Source organism: Sorex fumeus, unplaced genomic scaffold, assembly GCF_029834395.1.
Source record: "Sorex fumeus unplaced genomic scaffold, SorFum_2.1 ptg000081l, whole genome shotgun sequence".
Lineage (NCBI taxonomy): Eukaryota > Metazoa > Chordata > Mammalia > Eulipotyphla > Soricidae > Sorex > Sorex fumeus.
The window spans coordinates 16,112,971-16,135,309 of NW_026606138.1; the positions used below are offsets into that span (position 1 = coordinate 16,112,971).

Below are 22,339 nucleotides of genomic sequence, written 5' to 3' on the forward strand. Positions count from 1 at the left end.
TCATTTATAGGGGCGGCAGCCTTTGGTCACAAATGGCAGTGCTCAGGGGCTGTTTGCAGCTCCATGGCTCCTTTAGTGATGGTTAGGGATCTATGCTGCAGAGGGTTGAACTTAGGCCTCTCGCATACAGGGCATGTATTCAGCTCACTGAGCTTTCTCTGTGACCTTGAAAGTGTTCATTTTAATTTGTTCCAATGTATCAGTAATTTATGTTTGAGAAAACTTTCTGTATTTTGAAGAATGATATTATATAATTTTCTGATGTTTAAAATTTTTTGCTTTTGGGTTATGATTTTAAAGATTAAAAAAAATTAGTGAAGCCAAAGCTGGAGTGATATCACAGCGGGTATTGTGTTTGCCTTGCACACGGCCGATCCGAATTCAATTCCTCTGCCCCTCTCAGAGAGCCCAGCAAGCTACCAAGAGTATCCCACCCGCATGGCAGAGCCTGGCAAGCTACCTGTGATGTATTTGACATGCCAAAAACAGTAACAAGTCCCACAATTTGTTGTGAGACATTACTTGTGCCCACTCGAGCAAATTGATGAACACAGGAGGACAGTGCTACACTGCTACAGAACAATTATCATTTTTTAAAATAAAAAAATTTCATTTTTTATTTCTTAAAAGTATACAAGAATTGGGCCATAGTGGTACAACAGGGGTAATCCTGCACACAGCCACCAAACCCTGACTGAAATCCCATCTCCCCTCTACACAGCCACCAAGCCCCAATTCAAACCCCACGTACCTGCACACAGCCACCAAACTCCAATTCAAACCCTAGTACCTCGCAGGGTCCTCTGAGCCCTACCAGGAGTGATCCCTAAGCACAGAGACAAGAGTAAGCCCTAAGCATAGCTTGGTGTGGCAAAAAAATAAATAAATAAAAAGTATACAAGCATTGAAATCTTGCAAGACACATTTTTAAAGTATCCAAAGCATTTACTACTTTTGAGATCCAATAAGAGATGTTCCCCTATAAAAGTTAGTAACAGACATATTATGTCTTATCCACAAACCAAATAAAATGGGGCTTACAGAACTGGAGATTCTGACCTCAACAGTTCCTTTCCAACTCCTACTCTTTTGACCTTAAAAGCAAGCCTAGAGAGAGCAAAGATTGGATAGGAGGTGAGCCCTACATTCACAGGCCTCTGCTGCTGTCTCCTGCAGATCGAGAGACATGCTAGTCAGTCTGTGACCTGGGTCGGACCACCTCAGAGCAACACAATCACAACAGCCCTGTCAAAAGGGTCAATTAACTCAATCTACAGAAACCACAAGAACCAAAAAGGAATGAAGAGGGGAGACAGAGAGGAAAACTTTGAAGGAAATGCCCCAAATTGTTCACAGTTGTTCTTGTCCAATGCTAGAATGATGGGTACTTTGTGTTTTACTTGAGACACTTTTTGTATTTTCCAGAAATGATGATAAATGCAATATCACATTTATTTTGACCTGGGTTGAACAATGTTCACTATGACTGGCTTCCCAGCATCACTTTCAACCCAACTGGACGAGCCAGCTCTGGACACCCCATCCCCCTTGTCGGCTGGGAAGGGGCAGGGATCTAGCACTGACCATGAGGAGGGCTGCTGAGGAGCATCCAGAGATGAGAGGCCTTTCTGCTTCTAGACGCTGACCTGTTCAGATGATACCATGAGTCTGAAGCTGAAGGAGGCCAGGCCCCAGAGATATTCAGAGAAAAAGATCCAAAACCTGGAAGCTGGCCCACTTAGCCTTAGAACCTACATACCCTATCCCACTTGAAATAAATGGCCTCTTAAAGCTGGTTTTTTTGTTTCGTACATCCCAAAGAATCCAAATTTATACACTTGTTCATACTCAAGTATCAGGAGTGTTTAACACAATAAGCAAGTCCACTAAAGAGTTTCCCTTCAGGGGATTGAGAATAGTACAGTGGGTAGGGCACTTGCCTTGCACACAGCCAACCCAGGTTCAATCCCCAGCATCCCATATGGTCCCTCAAGCACCACCAGGAGTGATCTCTAAGTGCAGAGCCAGGAATAACCCCTGAGTATTACAGGGTGTGCGCTCCCAAAAGTTCTCCCTTTATATATAGAAGGAGACCATAGATCTCCTACTTAGTAACATCCAGAAGTTCACACCACACCCCACTGCAAAATTAGACTGTACTTTGAACATGAGGCAATGAGGATGTGTGGCAACATCTTCATCCAAAGTAATGCTAAGGTCCAGTCCCCACAGTAGGTTACCAGCATCAGGCCATCCCAGGGGGGAAAGGGTGCTGTCCCTCCGCCTGCTCCCCCTTGGTGGCTCGATGGTCACCATCCTCCAGAGGCCATTGGACAGTCAAGTTTGGGCCCGCAGTGACAAGACACTCAGGGCCTCACAGGATGGGGTGGAGCCGGTCCTTTCCTCCCCGCCCTAATGAAACCCCCAAGCTGCCACCCACAAACGGCCTCTCTGTCTCCTGATCAAGCTGCTTAACGGCCATGATCCCAGAGACTCAGGAACAAATCTCGTAACCCAGCAGGTTTTGGCAGAAATCCCTCCAGATTTAATTGTTAAAAATTTGGAATTCCAAAATCGCGTGGCCACTACTGCAGCCACGCAACAATATGTTATTCACAGCGGTAGGGCGTTGCACGCAGCCAACATGGCCGACCCAAGTTCGATTCCTCCGCCCCTCTCGGAGAGCCCGGCAAGCTACCGAGAGTATCTCGCCCGCACGGCAGAGCCTGGCAAGCTCCCCGTGACGTATTCGATATGCCAAACACAGTAACAACAAAGTCTCCAATGGAGACATTACTGGGCCCGCTCGAGCAAATCGATGATCAATGGGAGGGCCTTTACTTTTACTTTACTAATCAGCAATAGAAAACAAATTGTCTATTGTTGCCTTTTCGGCAGATCTGAGTGTTGGGGTAAAATCCCAAATAATAATGGTGGGTCTGGTGTTGAAATATTGAATGAAATCAAAGTGGAGAGGGAGTAATGTGAAAATCGTCTGCCACACAGGTAGGGGAGGGGATGGGATGGGGTATACTGGGGTTTTTGATGGTGGAAAACGGGCACTGGTGAAGAAACAGGTGTTTCATCACTGTATGACTAAAACTTAAACCCGAAAGCTTTGTAACTGCTCTCACAGTGATTCAATAAATAAATTTATAAAAAAAAAAAAAGAAGAAAAAAAGCAAGGTGGAGTTTATGCCCAATTCAATCAGCCTAATCAATGGCTGAATAAATGGCAATACTTCTACATTAAAAATTTTTTTAAAAAGAGTAATGCTAAGCATCCTTTAGAAATTCCCTACCACGCTCACATCATTGCTTCCAGGTCCGCCCTCGTACCTACTCCAAAGTAACATAAACTAGGTTAGCGGCAGGGGTATGTGTGGGGGGATCCTAAAAGGACTCACATCTTTGATGTAGTTCATCTCTTCTTTCAGCTGATTGGTGGACCACCCGTACACCACCATTTCTTTCTGTTGGTTTTGGTCTGATCTTCGCACCACACCATAGACAACACCCTGAGGAAGTTTCCTGGTCTGATCTTCATTGCTGAGGTCAGGAGGCTGAAAGAACAGGAAAGGAGGAGAAAAGAATGATTCTTTGGGCTTCAGAAAAACATCTGTGACAACCACTCACCATGTATAGTGATACAAGCTGTGACCACAGCCAGGAGGGCACCCGGCAAAGGGAAGTGGTTCATAGAAATCCACCCTGGTCTTCATGCACCAAGTGGTGCCTGGCATGAGCTGAGTCAGCCTTCACCTTGGAGACAAGCCACTTCCTCCAGTTCTTCTTTAAGACCTCCTCTTAGGGCCGGAGCAATCACACAGCAGGTCCTTGCACACACCCAACACAGGTTCTATCCCCAGCAGTCTGTATGGCCCTCCAAGTCAGCCAGGAGTATAACCCCTGAGCACCACTAGGTGTGGCTCATAAACCAAAAAATAAAAAAGAACATGTTCTCTTTAGCTCTAGTAGTTTGTCTGTAGAGCTTCATCTTTGGCAGAAAAAGGCAGGGGCAGGGATTGGAGGGGGAAGTTTTTCCAAATTCTCACAAAAGTGCCAGATGCACTTGTGTGTGCATCTGATAATAAGAATGATAATTAGAGTGAGTACCAGAACTCTCATACTCTGGGGAATGCCACTTTCCTTCTTTGCTAATTTCTCTGTATGTCTTCACACTCATCTCAACACATGAAATGTACAAGGTAGGGGGGGAAATGCCAACTACCACTGAACAGACAAATTGGCACAACTCGGGGCCAGTGCTAGGAAAGTGGGCAATGGAGCACTCTCCCCGCGGGACTGTTCATGAACTCCTCCTGAGAGCCAGGAGGAAACAGTGTGCCCCTGCTCACAGAGAACCTGCCCACGCTTTGAATCAAAGCTTAATCAGTGTTGACATGCAAGTCCCCCTGGATGGGAGCAAGGCCACACACTGACATGCCTACTGGAGATAGGAGGAAGAGGGATGAAGGTTTGTGGAGCATTTGCTATGAGCTAGGAATGTTCTTTTTTACTTTGAATCTTCATGGCGACTTTGTGACTGAGCAACTGTCCTTGCTAGAGCAGAGAAAACTCAAGTAAATGATGGTTTAGCACCTTGCTTAGAGTCCCATACCTAGAGTCAACCCAATGTTGTGTGACACTGAGGGCCCCCAAACTGGAGGTTTTATTAGATGTTTTAAAAGGTAGGGGCCCCCATAACATACATTAAATGGATTCCATAAGCAAGCACAGTGCCTTAGTAGGCAGTTCGACCTCTGCCAGCCTTCCCCAGGGAAGCAGACATTTTTAATAAGCCACAACACAGATGCCCGAATCCCAGAAAGGTATCACTTGCCTCCCTCTAATCTCTAAACCATTGCCCCACAGTGTATTTCCATGTACTTGCGAAATATCATTACAGTCCCCTCCCAGAAAAAAAAAATTGTGATTCATGATCATTCACTGGGCTGGAGCAAATAGCACAGCAGGTAGGGCGTTTGCCTTGCACACAGCCAACATGGCCAACCTGAGTTCGATTCCTCCACCCCTCTTGGAGAGCCCGGCAAGCTACTGAGAGTATCTTGCCTACACGGTAAAGCCTGGCAAGCTACCCGTGATCTATTCAATATGCCAAACACAGTAACAAGTCTCACAATGGAGACGTTACTGGGCCTGCTTAAGCAAATCGATGAACAATGGGATGACAGTGCTACAGTGCAACAGATCATTCACTGGGGTAGAATAATAACTGGGATGGAGTGATAGCACAGCGGGTAGGGTGTTTGCCTTGCACACGGCCAACCCGAGTTCGATTCTCCCATCCCTCTCAAAGAGCCCGACAAGCTACTGATAGTATCCCGCCTATATGGCAGAGCCTGGCAAGCTCCCTGTGGCATATTCAATATGCCAAAAACAGTAACAACAAGTCTCACAATGGAGACGTTATGGTGTCCGCTCGAGCAAATCGATGATCAACGGCAGGACAGTGCTACAGTGCTACAGAATAACTACTTCATGATCCAATTCATTTGACAATTGCCAAAGCCAAGCCAAGGAGAGAACAAATCATTCATAGTAAGAGGCTCCGAGAGGAGTCGTAGGATGGCACGGGGTGCTGGAGACAGACAAGAAGGGGGAGATGGCTGTCACTGTTCCCCTCAGATTCTTTTATATTGTGTGATTATAACATAAGCTTATTCCTGGCTCTGCACTCAGGGTTCCTGCCTGGCAAGCTCAGGGAACTATAGGGGGTGCCGGGTATTGAACACAGGTCAGCCACATGTAAGGCAAGTGTCCTGTCTGCTGTGCTATTGCTTTGGCTCACACGACCTTCTTTTTGAGAAAGGAACTCCTAAAAGTTCTGGAGGCCAAGAGCCCCTCTCAGCACTGCTCAGCCAACCAAGCAGGCAGTTTTGTGCAAGGGTCTGATGCACTCTACCTATGCTCAGGAGCCTCCCTGGCCACATCCAGAGGTGCTCAGGAGAGCTCCAGGAATGTACCCAATGATGCTCAGGGGACCATGGGATGACAAGAATTGAATTGGGCCAGCCATATGCAAGGTATGGGCCTTAACCCCTGTTCTTTCTGAAAAGTGTAACATGAACTTTTTTTTTTAAGTATAAAACAAAATACCTGTTACTTGCCATCCTTGGGAAGAGAAGCTATGTTGGAAATCACCCTTTTAAAACAGGCCATAGGGACAGGGCAAAATCTGTGTTAAGAGGAAAGTTTATAGTTCTACAAACATTCCTCCGGAAGGAAGAGATAGCCCACATAAGTAACCTAACCTCACAGCTTAAGAGCTTGGAGAATGACCAACAAAAGAGCCTAAACCAGCCAGAAGGAAAGAAATAATTAAACTCAGAAGAGAAATTAACAAAATGGAAACCCAAAAAACAATCCAAAAGATCAATGAAACCAAGAGCTGGTTCTTTGAGAAAATAAACAAAATCAATAAACCACTAGCAACACTCAGAAAGAGAAAGAGAATCCTAATAAACAGAATCAGAAATGAAAAGGGGGACATCACATCAGAAACCACAGAAATTCAAAGGATTATCAGAGATTACTTTGAGAAGCTTTATGCCGCAAAACAAGAAAACCTCAAAGAAATGGACAAATTCCTGGACTCTTGTAATCTACCAAAGTGGACCCAAGAATACTTGGAATACTTAAACAGACCTACCACCATCAAGGAAATTGAAATAGTAATCAAAAGTCTCCCTAAAAACAAAAGCCCTAGCCCAGATGTATTCACTAATGAATTCTTCCAAACCTTTTTAAAGAGAACCCACTCCCAATACTGTTCAAGCTTTTCCAAGAAATTGAAGAAACAGAAACACTTCCAAACAATTTCTATGAGGCAAATATCACTCTCATATCAAAAGCAGACAGACACCACAAAAAAAGAGAATTACAAGCCGATATCCCTGATGAATACAGACACAAAGATCCTCAACAAAATACTAGCAAATAGAATCGATCAACTTATCAAAAAGATCATACACCATGGCCAAACAGGATTCATCTTGGGGATACAAGGATGGATCAACGCTTGCAATCAACATAATATACCATATCAATAAAAGGAAAGATAAAAACCATATGATCATATCAATACATGCAGAGAAGGCATTTGACAAGATCCAGCACCCATTTATGATTAAAAAAAAAAAACAACTCTTAGCAAATTGGGAGTCGAAGGAACTTTCCTCAATTAAGGAAAGTTAATTGACAAGCCCACAACAAGCATTATTCTAAATGGGGAAAAACTAAGAGCCTTTCCTCTAAGATCAGGAACAAGACAAGGTCGCTCACTCTCGCCACTTCTATTCAATATGGTACTGGAAGTACTTGCTGTAGAAGTCAGACAAGAAAAAGGTATCAGGGGTATCCAGATAGGAAAGGAAGAAGTCAAGCTCTCTCACTATTTGCATATGACATGATACTAAGAAAATCCTAAAGACTCTATAATAAAGCTCCTAGAAACAGTAGGTTTGTATAATTAAGTGGCAGTTTACAAAATCAATACCCAAAAGTCCATGGCTTTTCTATTTACAAATAATAAAAGAGAAGAAAAAGATGTTAAAAAAAACTCCCGTTCACAATAGTGCCTCAGACATCCACCTGCCCTCTAGGAACTCGGGCAGCCACCATTTTCTAGAAGTTAGCAATAAGCTCCAGGTACAAGTGGCAGTGGCGCCAAATGTCAGGTCTCACGGGACAGGGGAGGAGTGGGCACTCTCCCTCCCCACCCCCATGGGACTCTGAGATGATGCCACATCCGGCCACCATCTACTTAAGCTCCCACACGGCCAGGATCCAGAGACACACAAATGAACCTCGAACCTGAGCAACTTGCTGCTGCGGTGACCTCTTCAGACCCTGTAGCACTGCACTGTAGCACTGTCCTCCAGCTGTTCATCAACTTGCTCGAGCAGGCACCAGTAACGTCTCACAACAAATTGTTAGACTTGTTACTGTTTTTTGGCTTATTGAATACGTCATGGGGAGCTTGCCAGGCTTTGCCGTGCGGGGGAGATACTCTTGATAGCTTGCCAGGCTCTCTGAGAGGGGCAATCGAACCAGGTTGGCCATGTCGGCCGCGTGCAAGGCAAACTCCTTACACACCATGCTATCGCTCCAGCCCCTTCAGACCCTAATTATTAAAATTTTAGAATTCCTATAGTGCACATCCACGTGACATTATATTGCATCCAAAACAAACAATACAAAACACATTGTCTAGCATTGCCTTTTTGGCAGGTATGAGTGGTGGTGGGTCTGATCTCGAAATATAGAAGGTAACTAAAGTAGAGAAAAAGAGTAATGTGCAAATTGTCTGCCACACAGGCAGGGGGAGGTGTGGAATGAGAAGAAGAAGGGATATTGGGGATTTTGGTGGTGGAAAATGTGCACTGGTGAAGGGATGGGTGTTTGATTACTCATGGTGAATCAATTAAAAAAAATAGTGCCTCAGAAAATCAAGTACCTTGGAATTAACTAAAGAGGTGAGGGACCTATATGAAGAAAAGTACAAAACACTAATTCAAGAAATAAAAGAGGACATTAAGAAATGGAGACACATCCCCAGCTCATGGATCAGAAGGATTAATATGGTCAAAATATTAAGCTGAAGCGATAGCACAGCGGGTAGGGCGTTCGCCTTACAAGCGGCCAACATGGCCGACCCGAGTTCGATTCCTCCACCCCTCTCCGAGAGCCCGGCAAGCTACCGAGAGTATTCGATATGCCAGACACAGTAACAACAAAGTCTCCAATGGAGATGTTACTGGGCCCACTCGAGCAAATTTTATATTATAAAAATATAATACACCCCCCATGAGCGGCTCTCCAGCACGGCCACGGCCCCAGAAGCACAAGGACTTAATGCAGAACCCGGCAGCTTGGAGCAGAAAAGTGAACGGACTATGCTTTAATCCAGGCCATCAGGTCTGTCTGGAGGGGAAAGGGTGTTGCCCCAGTCGCCTTCTCCTCTCTGGAAAGAAAGATGGCGGCCGCATGGTAGCCTTGTGGACAGCAGGTATGAGCCGGGGGAGTGGGGGCGACTAAAACCTCATGGGAAGGGGGGCGTTTCGGTCCGCCCTTCACGCCCTACCGAGGCCACCAGTTGCCCCCCACTAGCGGCTCTCCCGCACGGCCACGACTCCAGAGCACAGAAACCAATTTCTTAACTATCTGACTTTCAGTAGAAATATTTCCAGGGTCAACAAGTAAAATAGCAGAAATCCAAAACCAACATTTAATTCTTGAACCCAGCTGTAGAAAGCAAATCACTTCACAATGCTTCTTCAGCATGTCTGATTGGGGGGGGGGGGTAAACTCTAAATAATAGTGGTGAATCTTTTATTGAAACAATGAATCTAATCAAAGCAGATAGAGTGTTAACTAGAATTCATCTGCCCCACAGGGACTGGGAGGGGTGGGGGGTGGGGTTTTATTGGGGTTCTTCATGGTAAAAAATAAGTATTGGTAAAGGGAAATGTGTTTGATATTTGCATGACTGAGACCTAAACCTGAAAGCTTTGTAACCTTTCCCATGGTGATTCAATAAATAAATAAATTAAAATAAAATAATAATAAAAATATAATACAGATTCAATGCAGTCCTTGTAAGGATACCCAAGACATTTTCCAAAGAAATAGACAAAACACTCCTGAAATTCATATGGATCAATAAACCCCCACAAATAGCTAAAGCAATCCTTGGGGAAAAGAAGATGGGTGGCATCACCTTCCCCAACTTCAAACTATATAACAAAGCAGTAGTAATTAAAACAGCACAGTATTGGATCAATGGAGCAGAGTTGAATATTCAGACACAGACTCTCAAGTATATGATCACTTAATCTTTGATAAATGAGCAAGAAAGGTGAAGTGGAGCAAGAAAAGCCTCTTCAATGAGTGGTGCTGGGACAACTGGGCAGCTAAATGTAAAAAAATGAACTTAGACCTCTGTCTAATGTCAAGCACAAAAGTCAGATCCAAATGGATTAAAGACCTCAATATCAGACCTGAATCCATAAGGTACATAGAGGAAAATGTAGGCAGAACCCTTCATGGTATTGAAGCTAAAGGTATCTTCAAGAATGAAACACCACTGACCAAGCAAGTGGAAACAAATATAAACAAGAGGGACTACATTAAACTACGAAGCTTCTGCACCTGAAAAGAAAGTGACCAAAATACAGAAAGAGTCCATGGAATGGGAAAAATTATTTACCCTATATCCATCAGATAGGGACTTAATATCCAGGATATACAAGACATTAGTAGAAGTTTACAAGAAAAAACCTCCAACCCCACCAAAAAATAGGGAGAAGAAATGAACAGAAACTTTGTCAAAAAAGAAATTCAAATGGCCAAAAGGCACATGAAAAAATGCTTTATATTACTAATCATCAGGGAGATGCAAATCCAAACAATGAGATATCATCTTATTGGGAATGTCGACTGGTTCAGCCCTTCTGGAAAACAGTATGGACGATTGTCAAGCAATACCACTCCTGGGAATATATCCCAGAGAGGCAAAAATGTATAGTCGAAGTGACACTTGTTTGTTCATTGCAGCACTCTTTACAATAGCCAGAAACTGGAAGAAACCTGAATGCCCAAGAACAGATGACTGGTTAAAGAAACTTTGGTACATCTACACAATGGAGTACAACAGAGACTGGCACACATCAAAAAGAACAAGAACCACCACCAGTGCTGGCGCGAATATGGGGAGAAAGGGACTCTCATTCATTGTTCTTGGGAATGCTGACTGGTCCAGCCTTTTTGGAAAACAATATGGACATTCCCCCAAAAACTAGAAACTGAGGTCCCATATGACCCAGCAATACCACTGCTGGGAATATATCCCAGGAGTGCAAAAATGCACAGTAGAAATGACATCTGCACTTGTATGTTCATTGTAGCATTGTTCACAATAGCTAGAATCTGGAAAAAACCTGAGTGTCTGAGAACAGACAACTGGTGAAATACTATGCACCTATTAGAAAAGATGAAGTCATGAAGTTTGCATATAAGTGGATGGACATGCAGAGTATCATGCTAAGTGAAATGAGTCAGAAGGAGAGGGACAGACATAGAATGACTGCACTCATTTGTGGAATATAAAGTAACATAATAGGAGACTAACACCTAAGGACAGTAGAGATAAGGGCCAGGAGCATCACTCCATGGTTTGGAAGTTGACCTCATGTGCTGGAGAAAAGGCAGTTGGGATGGAGAAGGGACCATTAAGTAAATGATGGCTGGAAGGATCGCTCAGGATGGGAGATGCGTGCTAAAAGTAGATTAAGGACCAAACATATATCTTTCTTGTGAACCATAATGCTCAAAAGTAGAGAGAGAGTAAGAAGGAAGGTGCCTGCCACAGAGGTAGGGGGTGGGGATGGTGGGAGGGATACCGGGGACATTGGTGGTAGAAAATGCACACTGGTAGAGGGATGGTTGCTTGATCATTGTATGAGTGAAACTTAATCATGAAAGTTTGTAACTATCTCAAGGTGATTCAATTAAACAAGTAATAAAATTTTTTAAAAAAGAAAGATAATGGATCTCACAAAGCTGACCTGAAAAAATAAAATAAAAAATTAAAACAAAAATAAAATAAATAAATAAATAAAAATAAAACAAAATTTGGACAGCCTCATGGGGGAAGCAGGTTCACTGAGGAGAGATGGAAACATGCATCAGAGCCACAAGTGTGCAGCAAAGCAGGAAACACCCTGCTAGGAAAACTTAGGACAGGAAAGTCAGTTTAGTGAGGGACATTTCCAATGTGCATCAGGGCCACAAACAGCAGCGAAGCAGGAGAGTCCTGTTCAGGACACGGGTACTTAGGCAGGTTTCCAAGAGCATTATTTTGCTCAGAAGCACAAGACAGTCCCTTTACTTTAAGATTATACATTACATGTGCAGGGTGTTTGCTCATTTACAATATATCCATCTGCCCTGTCTATGCAATTTCTTTGTTCTAAAAAGACATGTACCATCTCACACCTCAGAGACTGGCCCACATGCAAAAGAACAAAAGCAACCGATGCTGGCGCGGATGTGGCGAGAAAGGGACACTCCTTCACTGTTGGTGGGAATGTCGACTGGTTCAGCCCTTCTGGAAAACAGTATGGACGATTCTCAAAAAATTAGAAATTGAGCTCCCATTTGACCCAGCAATACCACTCCTGGGAATATATCCCAGAGAGGCAAAAATGTATAGTCGAAGTGACATCTGCACTTGTTTGTTCATTGCAGCACTCTTTACAATAGCCAGAAACTGGAAGAAACCTGAATGCCCACGAACAGATGACTGGTTAAAGAAACTTTGGTACATCTACACAATGGAGTACTATGTAGCTCTTAGAAAAGATGAAGTCATGAAATTTACATACAAGTGGTACAATATGGAAAGTATCATGCTAAGCGAAATGAGTCAGAAAGAGAGGGATAGACATAGAAAGATTGCATTCATCTGGGGGATATAAAGTAACAAAGTATGAGATTAATACCCAAGAATAGCTGAGATCAGCACCAGGAGGATTACTCCATAGCTTAGAGGCCAGCTGGGCATTCTAGGGGAAAGGGCAGCTCAGATAGAGAAGGGAGCACCAAATAAAGGGTGTTTGGAGGATCCTCCCAGGAGGGGAGATGCATGTTGAAAGTAGCCTATGGACTGAACATGTTTGCCACTCAATGCCTCTTTTGCAGACCACAACACCCAAAAGGAGAGAGAGAACACAGGGGATTGCCCTGCCACAGAGGCAGGGTGGGATGGGAGGGATGGGGGTAGGAGGGATATTATCCATGGTGGTGGAAAATGGGCACTGGTGGAGGGATGGGTATTTGATCATTGCATAATCGAGACCCAAGCACAAAAAATTGTAAATCTACAACTGTACCTCATGGTGTTTCACTAATTAAAAAAAAAAAAAAGACATGTACTAACATAAGGAGAATGTTGTATATGATGGGATGAGGGGGGTGTAGGGGCTTACCAAATAAAGTGACCAGGCAGCCCCTCACTCAGGACTGTTTAGGCCATCTCTAGACCTGTCACTTTGTCTGTTTCATTCTTTGTGATGAGCGTAGGCTTGGAGCAGAAGTTTGGCGTGGTGACTGCCCCCAGTCATGATGCTCTGCATTTATTCCCAGAGGCTGCCCCAGGCTCGACATTTGTGTCTAGCTTAGATGAAGGTGCTGCCACAGGTTGTTGGAGTAACCAGCTGAGTTGGAGATCACTGATTTCCCAACCACGTAATTGGGAAGAGGAAAAACTCTGACGAAACTCTCCACATACCAGGAAACAAAGACATGTTCTCTCGGCCACAACTCCACCCACCCAGTTCCTGCAAAACAAGCCGATGCTGACGCTGGCTTTGGTGAAACACCACAGCACAGGCGTTCACCGGACTCGCCTGACAGCCAGGGATGCTGGGAGGCCAGTCCTGTGATGGTGGGGTGCAGCAGGGGGTGCAGGAGGGCTCTGCACCCCTGCTTACCAGGAGAGCTGAGGCCCACACCAGCAGAGGAAATTCAGACAAGGAAGGACAATGAACAAGGTCTGGGAGGTACCATCCTAAATGCTACGAATGTCAGGATCTAGCACATGAAAGTATACCAAAGTGCATTAAAAGAAAGTGTAATTTTCATGCTGCCATTTCATTATTTTTCGACTGTGTGTGTGTGTGTGTGTGTATGTGTGTGTAAAGCATCGTGAAGGCTGGAATTGAGTCATTTTTTAAAAAATAAAATGTTTGATGATTTATACCACTAGAAGTTTGGAAATACAAATTCACACCCTCGTATGTGTCCTTACCACACGTCTCCATGGTCCCCAGGAGAAGTGACGCTCATCTGTCACCCCACCCAGAAACCTAGTCTGGAATGATAGTGTCCTTCATAAAACTTCTTTCTGGGGGTGTGGGAGGGGCGAAGGGGAGTTATTGTTGGTAAAACATCTTTATGCTCTTCAGTATTCTGATATTTATTTTATTTATTTATTTATTTTAGTATTCTGATATTTAGAGGGTGGAAAAACAGACATAGTTTTTTTTTTCTTTTTGGGTCATACCCGGCGATGCACAGGGCTTCCTCCTGGCTCTACACTCAGGAATCACTCCTGGTGGTGCTCGGAGGACCATATGGGATGCTGGGAATCGAACCCAGGTCTGCCGCGTGCAAGGCAAACGCCCTACCCGCTGTGCTATCTCTTCAGCCCCCAGACATAGTTTTTTAATTCCTGACTTTAATTGTATTAATAATTTTCAAAAATCAGAACTAAAAAGTTATTTTAAAATATCCAGATTGAGGATCTGAGAGACTATACATGAGGAAAGGCTCTTGCCTTTGGGAGGCTGACACAGGCTTGATGCTTGAAGCCTCATGTGATCCAAGAACAGCAACAATTCAGGGGTTAAATATAAGACCAACAAGGAAAGGGCCAGCCTGGGACTGAGAGGCAGGACAGGGTCATCAACATCGGTCACTCCACAGGAGAGAATTCCAGGAGCAGAAGAGGAGAAACAGGGGTGAAGAGAGTGAATGGGGAACGCACTGCTATCTGGTGGCTCACTGCCACTCTGTTCCTTAGAACTCACAAGGCCTGCTGTAGAGCTGCGCTAGCTTGTCCACTCAAGTGCCTGACTGTCTTTCCAAATCTAAGCTCTGACCTTGCCCTCCAATGCCCGCAGGACACCTCAGAACCAAGAAAGGAACTAGAACTCGCATCTCCAGAGGCAGCCCAGGCCTCAGGCAAGAGAAGCCAAAAGCCTGGAACTATGTGCATGAGAAACCATTACTGACAACAGTATTATAAACCACAGAATCCCAGTCAGTGAAAAATTATAATAATGACAACAAGGAAAGAGCCTGGAGCTCCACTGGACTGGACAAAAGGTTTTCTCTGTCTTCCTTCCATCAGACTCTCCTTAGTGCCCCATCTCCCCACGGCCACCTCAGGGCTTCCTTCCCACTCTTCGTGAGCCCACCTCTCCCTGCCTTGGGCATTCACACAGACATTTCCTCTGCCTGCAGTGCCCCCTGCTGGGTGGAGGCCCTCCCTCAAGGTCATGGTCTGTGACCCTTTAGATGAGTCAGGCCTCCACAGAGCTCAGCATCACTAAGCATCACCTAGGGTTGTCATGTAGTCACAACCGCACCCCTAGGACTAGAAGTTCTGAGACACTGAGGACCCTGTTTGTCTTCCTTTCCACTCTAATCCCCAATATCCAGAAGTGACTGAGCACAGCAAGGATCTGAATATGTATTTGCTGAATGACCAGGAGTCTCCGAAGCTAGGGGAGGTGCTAGGGAATGACTCAGAGTTTGCAAATACGGTGCAGCTGAAGGAACAACATCCTTAATTCATCTCAGAAGTTGAGACAGAGAGCTGATGTTTGTCTCCAGCCATCATCTGGTTCCCTCATCAATGTTGCAAGGAGCCAGGACTATGAGCACTTTGACAAGATGTTAGATGTCTGATTAAAAGCTGAAGGAAGACATGCAAAACCAGTAAGAGGTAAAGAACAAAGGGAGGGTTTTGTGTGTCACTGAATCTCTCCTTCCATAGATTTAAAGATAAATATTAATTTTCAGATCTGATAACAGTGAGGAGATTATGTTATATTATGATAGTGCCTTTGTCTTTTAGAGAATCATGCTTAAGTACCTGGAACTCAAGGTAGAGGAAGCAGATGGGGGTGTGGACAGGGCAGGATTAACCCTGAGTTAGTCAGAGGCAGGGGGAGGGGTGTGATGTGGGGGGAGGAATACTGGGGACATTGGTGGTGGAAAACGTGCACTGGTGGAGGAATGGGTGTTTGATCTTTGTATGACTGAAACTCAAACATGAAAGCTTTGTAAATGTAGCTCATGGGGATTCAATAAAAATGAATAAATAAATAAATAAATGTTTTTAAAATACCCTGAGTTAGGGCGGTTGGGGCTGAGAGAAGGAGCGTGACACAATTTCATCTCCTTTTGCATATATGTTTATGTCTCTATATTTTTTAAACTTCCTTATAATGTTAAGGTAAAAAGGTAAAGGTAAAGGCCCTCCCGTTGATCGTCGATTTGCTCGAGCGGGCCCAGTAACGTCTCCATTGGAGACTCTGTTGTTACTGTGTTTGGCATATCGAATACTCTCGGTAGCTTGCCGGGCTCTCCGAGAGGGGCGGAGGAATCGAACTCGGGTCGGCCATGTTGGCTGCGTGCAAGGCAAATGCCCTACCGCTGTGCTATCGCTCCAGCCCCCTTATAATGTTACTTGATATTTTTTAAAAAATAAAATTGTAAAAACTTACTAGAAGTCTCCTGGATATAAAACCAGTGTAGACAAAATTGGCTTGAAAAGAAAAGTCCTAAAAATAGAATAAAAAGAAAGCTGTGCCAAAGAAGGGAAAAAGAAGCAATGAGCTGAAAGTGTGAGAACATAGCAGAATTAACAAGAGGCACAACTCAATGCCTCTTTTGCAGACCACAACACCCAAAACGAGAGAGAGAACACAGGAGATTGCCCTGCCACAGAGGCAGGGGGTATGGGGTGATGGGGATGGGGGGAATATTATCCATGGTGGTGGAAAATGGGCACTGATGGAGGGATGGGTATTTGATCATTGTATAATCGAAACCCAAGCACAAAAAATTGTAAACCTACAACTGTACCTCATGGTGTTTCACTAATAAAAAAAGAAGAAAAAAAAAACACAAGAGGCACAGTCAGTGAAGCATAGAAAGAACCTCTCCCCTCCACTGTTCCCTGGATGTGTCCTAGATGACGTTTTCACCTACAGGTCCATCATTGGTTGTTTTCATAAAGAGTCAGTGATGGCAAGAGCCTTAGAAAAGATCAGTGGTGGGTCTGGAGCGATAGCACAGCAGGTAGGGTGTTTGCCTTGCATGCGGCTGACCCAGGTTCAATTCCCAGCAACCCATATGGTCCCCTGAGCACCACCAGGAGTAATTCCTGAGTGCAGAGCCAGGAGGAAGCCCTGAACATCGCCAGGTGTGACCCAAAAAGCATAAAAAAAGATAAACGGTGAGAGTAATAACTCAGTCCATATCCTGCTAGACCAATCATACTGCCGCAGGAGACTGAGGGTTAGTCAGAGAAACCAGAGATGGGGGCCCTGTTTTCCAAACCCTTAATCAGAATATAGAACCTTACAGTGAGACAAGCACAGTCAAGGATGGAAGACTGTATCCACCATTTTTACCACTAAAATCTCAACACCAGTCCAACGAGATCCTGCAGGGCCAGGAGTCGGGAATATAACTTAACAGTAAAGCATTTTCCTTGCACATGTGAGACCCAGGGTTCAATTCCCAGAACCACAGATCACTACTTAGTAAGTACAGAAGGAGGGAAGGAGGGATGGAGGGAGGTGGGGAAAGAGGGAGGGAAGGAAAATGGAAGGAAGGAAGAAAGGAAGGAAGGAAGGAAGGAAGGAAGGAAGGAAGGAAGGAGGAATTGGGTCTGTGACAGAACATTTGGGGTACATGATCGTTCCCAACACTAAAGATTTAATTTGGGCAAAGGATGGGATCTCAGTGAATAAACAACAACAGAAATACAGTTTAGCATCAACTAAACCCAACAGTGACAGATGCCACAGTGAGGCCCCTCTCCAGCTCCTACTGTAGCTGCCTACATGCTAGTCTACATGTCCACCTGCCAATAAGACTTAGAGGGACACTAACAAGAATGAAATTACTTGGGGGAGGGGGGGCGGGAGCGGAGGCAGTAAGAGCCAAATAATTTCCAAACTCTTTTGCTTTCCATCTCTTCTGCCTGGGACTGTGGGGACGCTGAGCCAAGGAGGGGCGCTGTGGCCAGGACCCTGCAGGCGGAGTCAGAATTTGAGCACATTCTGTCCCGAATGTGCTGGAACCTGCCTAGCTGCGCAATGACCTGGGCCTGGCCGTGGGGCTGCCTCCCGCGCCCAGCAGGACAGCTGAGCCAAGGGATTACCGCAGGCTGCAGAGGGGAAAGCCTTGGCTCAGTGGGCCTTTGGCCATTTCTGACCGTCTTCCCGCTGGGGAGATGTGGAGGGGAAAGAACATCTTCTAGCCAAGCAGAACTCCAAAAGAACCAGTTTTCTAAAGATCAGCTCCTGGTGATGCTGATTATTTTCCAGCTCTTACACAAGAAACATCTCCTTAAGCTAGCTAAGCCCCTGAAGGAAGAGATGATTGTCAGGGTGGGCAGAGCTTCAGCTGCCCCTTTTCTAGAATCCAGGTGGAATGCTCTGGGAAACCTAGACTTCTGATATGGAGCCCTCCTAAACAGCCTCTCCTGCTGGAGAAGAGGCACAGGGGACCCTCTGTGGTGACCTGGCGGTGTCCCAGACCTGGTGGGGACCGCAGCACCTGTGTCCAGCATCTCTGAGCCCCAAGCAGGGAAAGGACACAACCACCATGCAGAAGCTTGTTGGGGAACACGAGGCGCTGGACTCGGGCTGGGATGGTATCTAACAGATACTGGACACAACTGCCTCTAGCGGTTTAGCAGTTTCTTCATATTCCCACATTCCCACTAACCCTGACAACCCCAATTTATTTGGCCTTCCTCCTTTTTAGAGAAAAGAAAATCATTCAGTGTTCCCTCTGGAAGTCTATCTTTTCTGAAGAGGCTGGCTGAGCTGGAGAGAGATCACAGCAGGTAAAGCACCTGCCTTGCATGCAGATGACCCAAGTTCCATTCCAGGCACCTTACAGGGTCCACCGAGCACCACCAAAAGTGATCCCTGACCACAGAGCCAGGAGTAAACCCTGAATACCGCTGGCCTGAAAAAAAAAGAAAATCCAAAACAAAAACATGAAAGTAGCAAACAGAAAGCACTGCCCAGTGCCACTGAGGCTACTACTGCACCCCTCCCCCACCACCCAGCAAGCACAGCGGGAGCACAGCACGCCCTCTGGAAACCACTGCAACGGCTCTGAGCACTTCTCTCTTCCAGGATCTTTTTTCTGCTATTTCCTTCCAAGTCCAGATTCACTCCGGACAGCAAAACCCTAGCAGGCCTCAGTTTCTCTCCCAGGGAGAATCAGCAAGTCAGCAAGAGCAATAAGTTGGGAGAACTTAATACCTGCATTGCAAACCACAACACCCAAAGGAGAGAGAGAGTAATAGGAAATACACCTGCCACAGAGGCAGGGGATGGGGTGGGGGAGGGCATGAGGAGGGGAGGGCTACTGGGGAAATTGGTGGTAGAGAATGAGAACTGGTGGAGGGATGGGTACCCGATCATTATATGACTGTAACACAAGCACAAAAGTTTGTAAGTGTAACTGTACCCCATGGTGATTCATTAAAAAATTAAAAATAAATAAAAGTCCTCAGGAAAAAATATATATATACAAAATGTCACTGTGTAGCACTGTAGCACCGTCCTCCCGTTGTTCATTGATTTGCTCGAGTGGCCACCAGTTACTGTTTTTGGCATATTGAATACATCATGGGGAGCTTGCCAGGCTTTGCCGTGCGGGTGAGACAACTCTCGGTACCTTTCTGGGCTCTCTGAGAGGGGTGGAGGAATCAAACCTGGGTCGGCTGCATGCAAGGAAAACACCCTATCCACTGTGCTATCGTTCCAGCCCACAAAATGTCATACAGAAGCAGCAGCAGCAGCTGCTGGGCGAGTGGAAAGGAGCTTTGCAGTGCTACGGTCCAGCCCCTTGTGGGTCCCCTCTGCCATCGAGGCAGGAAGGGGGCAGCCAACACACCTGTGACTGACCGGAATCACAGCTCTGTGCTCCACTGTCCCATCAGTGTCCCATTCCCGGACACGCTCATCTGAGCCACAGAGCAGGCAGTGTCTAGACTAATGTCTCACAGCCAGAAAGGGGAGCAGAAGCCCTAGGAGATGGCCCCTGTGGCCTGTGAGAAGGCAGCAGGCGATGAGGACGAAGGCCGCCAGCCTCTCCCCTCTGTCCTTACCCAGCTGCTATCTCTGCAGGCGAGGCCTGTCCCTATCACACCCAGGGCAGCTGCACCATGAATCACGGCTGTACACAGTCCCTGGCAACAGCTATTGTGTCGTCAAAACAATTGTACCAAGAACGAAGCCCAGCAAGGCCCTTGGAGAAAGAGGCATGGAGTGGAAAGCGAGGCTTTCTCCTTTAAGACACCTCACCGCACTGGGCACACCAATATACCAGTTTCCACGCCCTAGATCTATCTAGAAAGAAGCAGCGGCTTTAGAGCCACAGGCCAGGAAAGCTCAACTGGGCAGGAGCGGTGCTAGCAGCTACTTCAAATGTAGCCTGTCTCGGGCTATTTGGTGAACAGATGAAAGACTTCCCATTGAACAGGATCTTCGATCCTATTGTCTGAAATGACACAGGTGCTCAGATCACAGCCCTCAGGTTCTACTGCCTAAATTCAGCCCCTGATAAAACACAAAAATATCTGTCATACCTTGTTTGGAGGATGCATGCATGTGTGTGTGTCTGTGTGTGTGTGTGTGTGTGTCTGTGTGTGCATGTGTGTGTTCATGTGCATGTCTGAAAGCAGGATTAAATCATTTATTATCCCATGCCAGCAAATGTGCTACAGTTTTGTACATAACATAGTCTACATTTATCCGTCTCTCAGCATAAAATCTGGGCCCACGATAACCAGTATTTCCTCTCCCATACTATCAATGTTTCTGGGTCTGGGTATTTTGGGGGGGGAGAAGGGAGGGCACACCCCATGGTGCTCAGGGTTCATCCTGACTGTGCTCAGGAATTATTTCTGGCACTGCTCAGGGAACCACGTGCAGTTGTGGGGTTCAAACCAAGGTCAGCTGTGTGCAAGGCAAGTATAACCTGCTATACTATCTCTCTGGCCCCATATTAATGGTTTTTAATATATAAATAAAAAACCACAGAAAATGCCTCTGACTTGCTAATATAATTTAAGGTGGTGATAGTAGAAAATCTTCTCACAGATAGAGCTATTTCCTGCAAAAAGGATACGCCAGAGTGCCCTGCATGCCAAAGGCATTAGAGTGGGTCCTAATCTGAGAATGATGAGTGTTTTTATAAAAAGATGGGGAAGTCTGGGGACCAAGGAGAGACAAAGTGGGGTAACACATGTCTGACACATGCAGGGCCCCGAGTTTGACTCCAGGCACCACATGCCCCACCTTCAGCACCTCTGGGTCTGCCCTGGTGCCCACCCGACACTGCCAGGTCAGAGTACTGGATTAGCTCCTGCAGGCTCCCAAGAGCTCCCCAGCACCTCTGGGCAAGGCCCCCTAAAAAAAAGAGGTGGGGAGGCAATATTTGGATCAAATACACACATTTTTGTAAGCCTATGTGAAAATTAAAGATTCCCTGCCATGAGTCCAGAACGGTGGGGAGACGGCCGAAGGTGAGAAGGTGGAGCAACAAAGATGCGCCTCTCTCTAGCCCTGGAGACTGCACAACCCTGCTGGGCCCTTCATGTCCAATATCCAAATCTGTGAGCCAAGAGATTCCTGCTGTTCACCCATGTGCTGGGTTGGTGGTCTGTAGGCAGACCCAGAAGGCTAGTACAAAACTGAGTCATCCTAATCGCCAAGCGGACTCAGGAGGTGCCATCTCTGCTCCAGGCATGATGCCAGGCTCTGGAGGGCTGGAGAGAGAGAGTGCAGTGGGTAAAGCACTCACCTTCCAAATAGATAATTCAGGTTCTATTCCCAACATCCCAACATCTCATGTGGTCACCCAAGCCCCACCAGGAGTGATGCCCTAAGTGCAGAGCTAGCATCACCTGAGTATCACCAAAAATGGTCCCCCAAACAAAACAAAATACAGAACCACATGCTAGCCTTGTAGAGACGGAACCCAAAGTCACCTCCTCGTTTTCGGAATCACGTGTGTCCTTGTCTCTGCAGAAATACCTAGGTAGAGTTCTGATCAGCAGGTGAGGAGCAAGCAAGGGGCAGCTGGGTGCCCTCTAGGGGAGAGGAGAGTCACCAAAGTGAAAAAGGGAGAGAGAAGAGGAAGTGGGGGAGGAGGGAGAGGAGGAAGAGAAAGAGGAGGAGGAGGACGAGGAAGAAGAGAGAAAGAAGAAGGAGGAGAAGGAGGAAAAAAAGAAGAAATAATCTTGGAGAAGGGGTTACGGGACAGCTGCAGGCACAGGCAACCCCTGCCCCTCTCTCCACCTCACACACCGCATGACCTTTCCCTGTCCCTGCCCATCTCCAGGGGCCTCCATCAGGGTCCCCTGAAAACAGACAAGACCTAAGTGGCTCTGAGGAAAATACAGAGGATAAATGTCAGAAAAAGACCCTCCTCTTACTGTTAGCAGGCCAAGAGAATGCAAAATGCACTGGCATGTTATTTCAACACAGGATGG

General features: G+C 45.9%; 1 protein-coding gene across 1 annotated transcript in view; it reads right to left on the reverse strand.

Moving 5' to 3' along the window:
- Positions 1-22,339, reverse strand: part of MYZAP (myocardial zonula adherens protein) — a 106,877-nt gene that overhangs the window by 66,031 nt on the left and 18,507 nt on the right. Inside the window, exon 3 of the mRNA XM_056130769.1 lies at positions 3,408-3,563. Coding sequence (XP_055986744.1) covers positions 3,408-3,563 — 156 coding nt within the window. The remainder of the gene's footprint in view (positions 1-3,407; positions 3,564-22,339) is intronic.